At 52.8% G+C, this 10,362-nt stretch overlaps 5 protein-coding genes across 5 annotated transcripts; 2 read left to right on the top strand and 3 right to left on the bottom strand.

Annotated features, from left to right (window-relative positions):
• Positions 1–385: 385 nt before the first annotated feature.
• Positions 386–2,306, bottom strand: JN550_008231 (uncharacterized protein; the record flags this gene model as incomplete). The annotated part of the gene is made up of 4 exons (XM_049320170.1): positions 386–1,731; positions 1,782–1,875; positions 1,924–2,068; positions 2,125–2,306. The coding sequence occupies 4 exons, from the start codon at positions 2,304–2,306 to the stop codon at positions 386–388; spliced, it is 1,767 nt and encodes a 588-aa protein (XP_049169744.1).
• Positions 2,307–3,100: 794 nt separating this feature from the next.
• JN550_008232 (uncharacterized protein) lies at positions 3,101–4,283 on the bottom strand (the record flags this gene model as incomplete). Its single annotated transcript, XM_049320171.1, has 3 exons — positions 3,101–3,124; positions 3,176–4,199; positions 4,261–4,283. 3 exons carry the CDS (start codon positions 4,281–4,283, stop codon positions 3,101–3,103), a joined length of 1,071 nt encoding a protein of 356 aa, XP_049169745.1.
• Positions 4,284–4,695: 412 nt separating this feature from the next.
• JN550_008233 (uncharacterized protein) lies at positions 4,696–5,323 on the top strand (the record flags this gene model as incomplete). The annotated part of the gene is made up of 3 exons (XM_049320172.1): positions 4,696–4,806; positions 4,877–4,995; positions 5,119–5,323. 3 exons carry the CDS (start codon positions 4,696–4,698, stop codon positions 5,321–5,323), a joined length of 435 nt encoding a protein of 144 aa, XP_049169746.1.
• A 654-nt stretch (positions 5,324–5,977) lies between these two features.
• Positions 5,978–6,526, top strand: JN550_008234 (uncharacterized protein; the record flags this gene model as incomplete). Its single annotated transcript, XM_049320173.1, has 1 exon — positions 5,978–6,526. One exon carries the CDS (start codon positions 5,978–5,980, stop codon positions 6,524–6,526), a length of 549 nt encoding a protein of 182 aa, XP_049169747.1.
• Positions 6,527–6,922: 396 nt separating this feature from the next.
• On the bottom strand, positions 6,923–10,303 carry JN550_008235 (uncharacterized protein; the record flags this gene model as incomplete). The annotated part of the gene is made up of 3 exons (XM_049320174.1): positions 6,923–7,458; positions 7,509–10,026; positions 10,127–10,303. The coding sequence occupies 3 exons, from the start codon at positions 10,301–10,303 to the stop codon at positions 6,923–6,925; spliced, it is 3,231 nt and encodes a 1,076-aa protein (XP_049169748.1).
• Between the last annotated feature and the right edge of the window lie 59 nt (positions 10,304–10,362).

A 10,362-nucleotide genomic window follows, 5' to 3' on the forward strand; every position in this document is an offset into this window, starting at 1 on the left:
TTTTGCCGCACCTGCAACAAAAATTATTAAGCTTGCAGTTCGAGAGACAACCTCCATGCGGTACATCACCGGACTATGATCGGTGGCACCCACGCCCCTTGGTGTTGTCGCCACCGTCATGCAGGAGCATAGCTTTATCTGCGAAGGACCTTGCCATGCAATGTTCCAGGATGCCGAATATTTGAAGATGATCGCAAAGATGGTTTTATGTCATGCTTGCAGAATAGCGGTACGATGATTTCGCATGGTGCGGTCAAAGCAGGCCGAAGATTTGTCATGCCTGGCAAAGTAGAAGACATATCATTAATGGCGCAGTGTCTTTGTAAACTTGACTCTATCTTATGAACGCTCAAAATCTACTCCGGAGATCATTGAACTCCGAAATCTATGTGCTGATCCTTTCACGCTCTTTCCACATATCCACAGCCCGTCTGGTGGTCTCATCGATCATCTGAGGCAGTTCCTCTATAGGGTTCGATTGACTTCGACCCCGTTTGCCTTCCGTTGGTGGATACATCGACTGGTCGCCCCCAAGACTTGCCTCGAGGGTATCCTGCTCCGTGTGTACATCGTTGGTGTCAGCCGTCTGGTTATCAGACCGCGAGGGCTTCTCTTCAACTTCGCCCGTCACTGCATGCTCATGTTCAAGTATCTGATTGACGCTGCATGTTGACCGTGCATCGTCATCATGGGAATCAGACTTCTCGTTATATTCCCCGGTGGTCATCAGCTTGTTAGCCTTGGACTCAACTTCTAAGGTTGATTCCGAGAATTTTGATGGGCCGAGGCTTTCTTCCTTCCCGGTACAACCAGAAACCCCGCTATCAGTGTCGTCAGACTGTGTTCCGGTCACAGACACCACATCATTATCCATGGATCCAGGTGTGGCAATTGCAGGATCTTGGTAGCCTGACACGGACTCGATGGAAACACCACGCTTCTTGTCAATCTTCCGGCAGTCGCGGCAAAACAGTCTATCATGCCCCATGAACGTTTCTCCAGCTTTCTCTTTGCTCTTTCCTTTTCGCTCGTTTGAGATGTCTCCACTCTCGAGAAGCTCACCAAAAACATCGTGTGGGAGTAGGCCAGCGTCTGGGGAGCCTTCACTCTGTGCGTTTGCTGTAGCGGCCTTCCGGACTCTCTCGTTTTCTTGCCTCCTCTTTTTGGCCTCACAGTTGTTTCGAAGACGGAGGATCTCCCTGCCGAGCCGCTCGGAATGCTTGGCGAAATGATACAGTCGATCCCAGGGACACATCCGTGAACGACGCTTATAGCGATGCGTGGTGTAAACGTCCTCGATGAACAAAAATAGTTGCAGGACGGCCTGGAGAGCATTTATGCAAGCGTCAGAATACCTGGACTCCACAGGCCCCCGATGTCCCATCGCCGCGCGCTCCGCGTATTTATCTGCGATCACGCATCCACGGCATAGGTGTGCCAGGGCATCGTGTACAGCCGCCGGATTGGCGTTCTTCCCTTGGCTGCCCCTTTTTGACAACCATTCTTTCAAATCCATGGCGCTGAGTTCAGTCAAGTATGCGTGTATCTCCAGGGCTGTCTGCCGGAGCTTTCTCAAGCTGGTAATACTAAGCTCTGGCATTCTGTAGAGAGTTGCTATGCGATAAGCCGACGCAATGGGCATCAAACACCTCGCACTTCCGACAGAGCCACCAGGTCGACTCTGGGAGTGGTCTTTGACAAATTTCCAAATATCGGGGATGTTGTATTTTACTTGAGACCAGCGTTAGCCGCGATACCACATAGGAGAAGAGCATTCTTACCAGGATTGTGTATGAAGTATAGGCTTTCATATAGGTCCACGATATCCTCGCGGTTACCCTTGGCGAGCCCCGCCAGATTGGCGACGGCGATGCCCTAGCCTTTGTGAGCGAATACGTGGCAGAAGATTCTGCAAGCACTTACGTATATATTCCTTGGCGCGATCATGAGCCAGTCTCTCCAATAATCAGACCCCCCTGAGAGTACGGCGCCGTCAAAGCGCCCTAAGAACTGGTTCGAGTTCCAGTAGTATATATATACATCGCCCTTTACTGGTGACTGCCATAGACTATGGAGTGTTAGTCCCACCACAATCTTGTCTTCCGTCGCGAGTGGGTCACTTACCACGCCAACCGTTTCTCATGCTTCCTTCTTGCTTCCATGTCAGCCTTTTTGTTGGCTCTCTCATCACTGCCGATGCGGTTCTCGGCTTTCGTCGAGGAAGCAGCATTGGCGGTAACGTGTGGAACCATGATGTTTGATGTGTCGCCATCATTGGCTGGAGTAGGTGCCTTGGGACGTTCCATATTGAGCTGTTGCGCTCGGTTGTCAAGATCTTAGAGGAGGGAGAGTGATCTTGGACTAGGCAAGTTGAACTTCTCGCAGTTTGCAACTGCTTAGGAATGTTCATATAATTTTTTGAAAGCACCGGAGACAAGATCTGAAACTGACTCCATCGTGCACAGCACTCTCACACAAGAACTCTAAAGTTTGGAATTAACTTTCGAATATCTCTCGGCTTACCAAGAAATTCTGGAGCATATATATGGAGTGGGCTTTATTTTGATTTTGCCTCTTCCTGCAAAGATGTATCTTCCGATGCAACGCTGGCGGTCGACTTTGGGGTCAGCGTCATTTTCAACGCGTGGAAGAACACGCGCACGGCGTTTGACTTGTAGAAGAACATCATAGTAGCGAATACTCGCTTTGGGAGAAAGCATTCAGGATGTGTGCACACTTTGAAGTCTTCTTGAAAGTCGCCCACTGGCGTGGACGGACGTGATGCCTATGAAGACTGCCGATCTTAACCTGTACGAAGGCTCGTGACCGTGGAATTGTGCCACATACCTATTAGGATTCTACTCTCCTCTTCTCACATAAATGCTCCAAGCGATCTACTTTGTTCGCTTTAGGCTTGGCCTTCAACTTGGCTGTACGTCCTCATTCTGCACGTTGCTGTCTAGATAATGCAGTCCGACTTGAACGTGAACAAAAGAGATCCACAGTCTATCCTGTCAAATACTTGAATAATCATTATACACAGGCGGCTTGGCACAGGTTATTCTGTATATAGGGTATCATGAATCTATGTCTACTCTACCTAGACCGGTTTCACGTACAAAATCTGACGGAGGTTAGCATGAGTTTTGACTGACGTTTCTGCGAGAAAAAATACCTGGTTCAATGCTGTCATGTCTGACATGGCCATCTGTTTCGATGCAATGAAGCGAGAACGGACCAGACGACGGTTGAACGGCTGGGGAGTTGAGGTTCCTGTGCTGACTGGCGTGGAAGTGCCGCTGTCCACAACCGAGTCGCCCACAGCTTCGCTTGCGCTCTCTGCTGAAGCCTCCGAAGGCTTGCGCTTCTTCTTTTTCTTCGCTCTTTCGGAGTCTTCGACGGCAGCTACGTCGGACTGGTCAGAGTCGTCCACAGGAGCGTCGCTTCTCTTGCTCTCTTTCCGCTTCTTGTCCTTCTTGCTCTTGGGCTTGACATCGCTGGCACCATCTGCGTTCTCCAGCTCTGCCTTTCTGGCTTTCCTTTCCTTCTTTTCCTTCTTCCTTCGCTTCTTCTCCGAGTCAGAAGTGGATTCTCCGGGGGTGGAAGACTCGTCCTTGGAGCGCTTCTTCTTTTTCTTGTCCTTGCGGTCCGTCTCAGCATCGTCCAGGATGTCGCTGTCCTCGGCCTTCCTCTTCTTGGACTTCTTCTTATCGCTCTTCGAGTCCACGGCGCTCTCGGTTTCCTCCGTTTTGACCGGCGCATTGGTCTCTGTGCTCTGCTTGATCAAGTCGGTAATCTGGTCACCAACCAGCAACCCACCCTTCACGAAGCGCATGGGGCCCCATTTCCGTTCAATGTAAATGCTTGTCTTCAGCTCTGATCGTACGGCCTGCTCCTGCTTGATAGTCTCGTCCGACTTGCCGTTCAGTCGCCCCAGCAGGTCCTTGAAGACGTCCAAGCCTGTGCATACGTCGCCTTGCTTGTGGCGGACCTTGGCGCCGAGGCCGCGGGTGTCGTCCTTGAGAGTGACCTTGATGGGGGCGGAACTCGCAGCAGAGTGCAATTCGGCGTGGGATGAGTCCTGCGCTCCTAGATACTGGCCCGGCTCCCAGCCATGGGCTCTGAGGATCTTCTGGCCGAAGGTGGCCTCATTCCTGCTCCATTTCGTGTTGTTCGGGTCCTCGTTCAACTTCCGGCGGCTACACAGCGAAATCGGTCAGCTCAGACACCTCTCAAGTATCATGATGAGAAATAGCGTACTTCTTCGTCCCTGAAAGACCCATGGCGAACGTCCTTGTCTCTGTCGCGAATCGCAAAACGAGTGACTCTGAGGGTAAGGAAAGTGCAAGTTGAAGGGTTGCCCCACTCCTGATCCAGACCGCTGCTGCATTTCCAAAATTTTTGGCCGATAAGCGGCTGATAAGCGCTGGACCCAGACTTGGCAAGCACGCCCCGGGTGCCCCTAACCAATGGTCCCACTTTTTGTGCTGCTGCGTTGTGAGTGAGTGGGAGCCTCAATGGACCCTACTTACATCTACCACATCCATACGGTCAAATGTTGTTGCAGGTTCGGTGTTGACACAATTGTATGGACACATTGGCCGCCTTCAGGCGAGAACCCAAAAGCATCTGACCGATCCTTCACCATCATTTTTCTCCTTCTTGATCGCCAGCCATTGCCACCTGGGCGTAACCATGCCTCGCAAGAAGGCACCCACTCCTGAAGGAAACACGGACTCGGATACCGATAACCAGGCCTCGCAATCCAGAGAATCGGCAGTGATGGCCGCCATCTTGGCCAAACACGTATGGTGATCAGACGCCAGTCTTCATTTCTTTTGTCTGTCTAAATACTGATGCGTACCATCGACTTCAGGGGAAAATCAGAACCAGGCGTGCTGAGATACGAAAGCAAATCGAGCAAGACTACATGCAGGGTATCACTGATCTGAGGGCACGCGTCGCAAAGCACTACGAGACTGAGTCAGCCAAGCGGTATGTCTGGGTGCTGTGAAGTATTGCCTTCAGACCATGGCGTTATCGTGATCGTATCCTGTTGCCAGCACCCTCGCTGTACTCAAGTGCCAAGGGGAGCGAAACTAATGACTTCGTTCACAGTTCTGAAATCTTGTCGAAGCAGCTGGATCAGCTTTCCAAGGCGATCGAGAAGAAGGCAGAATGTGAGGTTGCGATCTTGAAACTTATGGATTCGCTTGCAGATGAGGGTTCGGTCCTCTCCATGCTCATGAGCGCGGTCCATTCTGGACGACGTGATGCCGTCAACGCTGCTGCTACTTCCTACGGTCAAGGAGGAGGCACATGAAAGCCTTCAACTGCTATCTTTCATTTTGCTACCGGACTAATTACAAGACACATTAAAACATCGTAGACAAGTAGAAGGAGTGCAATATGAGGATGGGATTTTGGAGGAGTGAAACCAGGTCAAGACAGAACTGTGTTGCTTATTACATAGAATGGGAAGCAAGCTTCGAGAAGCAATGCTCGAAAAAAGTGATATATGAATGCGCAACTCGATGAAGCATCCATATTCAATATTGTGTGATCAAGTCGCGTCATCAGCGGAGACCTCATCATCGCCCTGGAAGACTTCAGCTTTTATATAGCTCAAAAGCATTCAGACACCAAGGCCAAAACCCTAAATATGATGGACAGTAGAGTCCATTTCGAGATTCTGACTTAATCCTTCTCAACACATAAGCAACCTAGGAATCTGATTTCTTGTGCTCGCATTCCCCCCTTTGCTGGTTCGCTGCACCAGAGAAAGTGCGACTAAAGACTTGGTTGCCATCAGGACAGCGCATGAGTTGCTTCTCGCAACTTGGTCCGCCGCACACACTAATAATTCATGTTCCCAAGAATCTCTTACTACGAAGATCAGTTATCCGGTTTACAATGTGGAAAATCCCCAACGCAAGCCCCGACTAAAGGGACAAGGCAACAACTCAACCTATCCATTATGTGCCCCCTCGCCGTCCCCATTCCAGCAGCACGCACCGTCCTATGCTGGCCCATACTAGACCTCCTATCCGCGTACTACCACGAGCGCATCTCCCACCTCCGCCGCTGCGTCCTCGGTGCCGCGCTGGCCTTCGCCCTGGGCGCGGCCGACATGTGCCGCAGCGAGCACGCGCACCTGCAGGCGCACTCGACGCTGATCGCCGAGCTCGCCCTCTACACCGTGCTCGGGTTCGTGGCCGAGTGGCGGTTCGGCCTCCTGGCGCGCGCGGATGCCTGGCTGGCCCGCGAGCTGGCCGACCTGATGTACGTCGTGGAGGACATCGAGGCCGTCTTCGACATCGCGCGCAAGATGCGCGTGAGGCGGGATGGTGGCAAGACGTGGAAAGACGGGGCGATGGTGAGGAGGAAGACGTGGAAGCCGAGGGTACGCGGTACCCGGGGCTTCAGGCGTGGCGGGGACTGGACGTCGTATGGGGACGAGAGCGATTTGATGTTGTGGATGAAGCACCGGAACCAGGTGCGGCAGAGGCTGATGAAGGCGAAGTAAGGGCAACAGAGGATAGATTCACAGGGCGCTGTTCGAAAACCAGTTCGGCTACTAACTGATACGATGACGGTAGCAATTTCCAGGGTCGTGGCAGTTCGTGTCGACGAGTGGTGCTGTCTCTTCAGCTACCACCCCGAGATGTTATCTGCCAATGTGAGGCTTGTAGCTATATTTCCAAGCGACCATCGTTCGTGTCGTTTGCGGAACAAAATAGGCGTCCTGTGGTGTAAACACAGCTTTTGACATATGCAATCATTAATTGGACGGCCTGTCGCTATATGCAACCTATGCGTCCTCTATGAATATTTGCGGTCGTAAAGTAGTGTACACTACCATCCATGGTAGCCAAGCTTCGTAAGGGAATGTCTTATTACCGACCCTTTTATGCCCCATTATCTACACAGCCTGACTATAGCCGCCCAGCTTCCTGCGGCCATATTTATACCACTTGCGCGCCTCGTCCGCCCAAAATACAGAGCTGCACATGAAGACGAGCCAGAAGAGGTCCTTGAATGACAGCGCTTCTGTCTGGAACACCTCTTGCAGCCAGGGGAAGTAGATGACCAGCAGCTGGCCGGCCAAGCTCAGGGCCACCGCCCAGTTGAAGAGCGAATTCGAGAACAGGCCAACCTCGCCCCGCACAATGGACTTGCTCTCAGACCGGCACGTCAAGGCGTTGAACATGTCGAATAGCACGAAGCAGGTGAACGTCATGGTGGTGTCGCGGCGTGTGACCTCGCCGTCAGCCATCATTTCGCGAGTGTAGACAAACATAGTGCCGGCCATCACGATGAAAGCCTGCGTCAAGACACGGCTCAGCAAAGTGCGAGTCAGGACGGGTTCGCTACGGGAGCGAGGCGGGCGAGACATGACGTCCTTATCGACTTTCTCGACTCCAAGAGACTGGGCAGGAGGGCCATCCATGATGATATCTGGCAGAGTTAGTCAGGGTAACAGACAAAAGTTCAGGATGGCGACTTACTAATCCAGAGGATCTGCATGGCGTTCAATGGTGTCTTAAACCCCATGCAGGTACAAATAAAGACCAATGCGAGACTAGCCACACTAGTGCTCAGTTGGAAAGTAATAAAGTTCTGGATGTTGCTGAATATGCCCTTGCCCTGCTCAATGGCGTGTAGAATTGTAGAGAAATCGTCGTCTGTGAGGATCATGTCCGAGGCCTCCTTGGCGACGTCCGTGCCGTGCAGTCCCATAGAAATACCAATGTCGGCCTTCTTCAAAGCCGGCGCGTCGTTGACGCCGTCGCCGGTCATGGCGACAATATCACCCCGGGACTGGAGTGCACGAATGATCTTCAGCTTGTGGTCAGGGTTCGTCCGAGCAAATATGGTGGTCGTCTGCATAGCGGCGGCAAGCTCGTCCTCCGTCATGGCATCGACTTCCTCTCCTTTGAGTACAGGCTTGACCGCAACTTGATTTGCTGAGTGTTCTCGTGGCTTGGCGATCTGCATTCCGAGTTGGTTTCCAATAGCGACGGCGGTCGTGTCGGAATCGCCAGTGATCATGATGACCTTGACGCCTCCGCGCATCAGACGCCGTATAGAGCGCGCCACGCCAGGTCTTGGGGGATCACTCATGCCTACCAGCCCGGCAAATGTAAGCCCCCTGAAAGAGTTCTCGTCGCTGGGTAGTCCGGGACTTTCGCTGCCATCCCGGCCGCCTGGGGTATTACTCCGTGAAGTCGGATTCAGTCCAGTCCTGTTCCTGGCATGTTTTGCGACTGGCCCACTTGCAAAGGCAATGATCCTCAGTCCTCGTTCGGCCATCTTCTCTGCTGCACTGTGGGCCTCTTGCCGGCGGGCAGTGTCCAACACAATCTCCCGCCCGTCTTCTGTGAGATAAGTGTCGCAAGCATCGAGGACTTTGTCAATGGACCCCTTCATGTATGCGAACTCCTTGTCATTGTTCCCAGAACTTGCGCCGATCACAACACCCATCCATTTCCTCTCGGAGCTGAACGGTGTTTCTGCTGTGCGTGGCCCAATCGAGTCTCTAACGTCGTGCTCCTTGAACTTGTCCAACATATCAAGCATGGCTACATCTGTCGGCTGTCCAACCCATCTCGAGTGAGTCGTGAAGTCTTTGTTCTGGTTATCCGACAAAACCGTACGTGCAGCGCCTTCGGCATGATTGTGAGAAAGGCGCCCATTATTGGCTATGTTGCCAATACGGAGGATTTGTAGAGTGGCAACGTTCGGCGTCTTCTCCACGAAATCTTCTGTTTCCACATCCACCACAGTCTTTGCTCCGAAATGCCACAGTCTCGCAGTCGTCATATGGTTCATGGTCAGAGTACCCGTCTTGTCCGAGCAAACCACATTGACCGAGCCTAGTGTTTCTACGCTAGGCATCTTCCTGACGATGGCGTTATACTTGGCCATCCGATGAACACCCAGCGCGAGAGTGACAGTAACGATGATGGGCAAACCCTCAGGAATCGCAGCGACAGCTAGAGAGATCGATATAGTGAAGATCTCCAGCAGTTTCTTTCCTGAAAGCCAGCCGACCACCGAGATCAGGCCAATGATCACAAATGAGATCTTGCTTAATTGTGAGCCTAGCTCATCCATGGAGAGCTGGAGCGGAGAGCGCGGGCTCTCAGTGCCGGAGACGCTTGCTGCAATGGTGCCAAATTGGGTATCGCCACCTGTCGCAAAGACAATACCTTGACCGTGTCCAGATCTTACCAAGGTACCCATATACGCAATATTGCTTCCTGTTGGTTGCGCCGCATCATCCCTTGACGCACCATTATACGTGTTAGGAGACAGCGCAGAAGGACTGGGTAAGTGCAGACCAGTTTCGAAGTTTCGGGACCGCGACGCGGCTGTCACTTTGACAGGCTCGTTCTCCCCGGTGAGATTGGACTCATCGATGGTCAAGTCTGAAGCCTTGGTGACCCGAATATCGGCAGGGATGCGGTCGCCAGTAGTGAAAAGGACCAGATCGCCTGGGACCAACTGCGCTGCCATGACTTTGGAGGATGTAGCCTCCATCATGTCTTCATCTGGTGTTTCAGAGCCGCTCGTTGATTCCGCGCGGCCCTGGCCGTTTGTATTCGGAGGCCAGGTTGGCGTCTTGGAGCCGGACGTGGTCTTCGAAGACTGGGCTCTCACCAGATGGGCATGGTTGGGCACCAGATGATTCAACGCTTCGATCGACTTCTCGGAGCGGTATTCTTGTATAAAACCAACAGCAACGACTATTGTAACAGCCACTGTGATGCTGACAGCATCGTCCACATTGCCGACGACAACGGATGCCAACGCCGAGGCGAGCAAGAGGATGATCAGAGGCTCTTGAAACTGTTTGATAAAACGCAGCCAAAGCGGTTCTGGATCTTCGTGTGGTATCTCGTTGGGACCGAAATCGCGTAGTCTGGAGAGCGCCTCGCTGGCCGTCAAGCCGTGGGTATAGGAGGTTTGGAGTCGCGAAGCGGCTTCCGCTGGGGTCATCAAAGAGTACTGGTCTGCCACGCCCTGTACACATTTCAAGTCAGCAAGCAAATATACAACTTCCTCCCCACTAACCGCACAGGACGACCCGGTGAGGCCAGCGCCAACGGTTCAGGTAGCTTACCCTGGACTGGGCAGACGTCGTTCGAACATGCCTAGGGCGCGAAGTCCTGCTCCTCGATCTCCCCGAGTCGGCATCGTCAAAGTCATGGTCCTGCTCTATGCCATTGAAGCTAGGCACTGTGACGGGAAGAAGCGGTACGTCGCCTCCCTGGCGATCGGCCCACGGCCAAGAGGGCATCTTGGACCGGAGATGGAGAACCGTGACGTCGTTGCGCAATGCTGCATCAGGGTGCCAAC

The sequence above is a fragment of the Neoarthrinium moseri genome (genome assembly GCF_022829205.1).
Source record: "Neoarthrinium moseri strain CBS 164.80 chromosome Unknown scaffold34_Wmoseri_CBS_16480, whole genome shotgun sequence".
Classification (NCBI taxonomy): domain Eukaryota; kingdom Fungi; phylum Ascomycota; class Sordariomycetes; order Amphisphaeriales; family Apiosporaceae; genus Neoarthrinium; species Neoarthrinium moseri.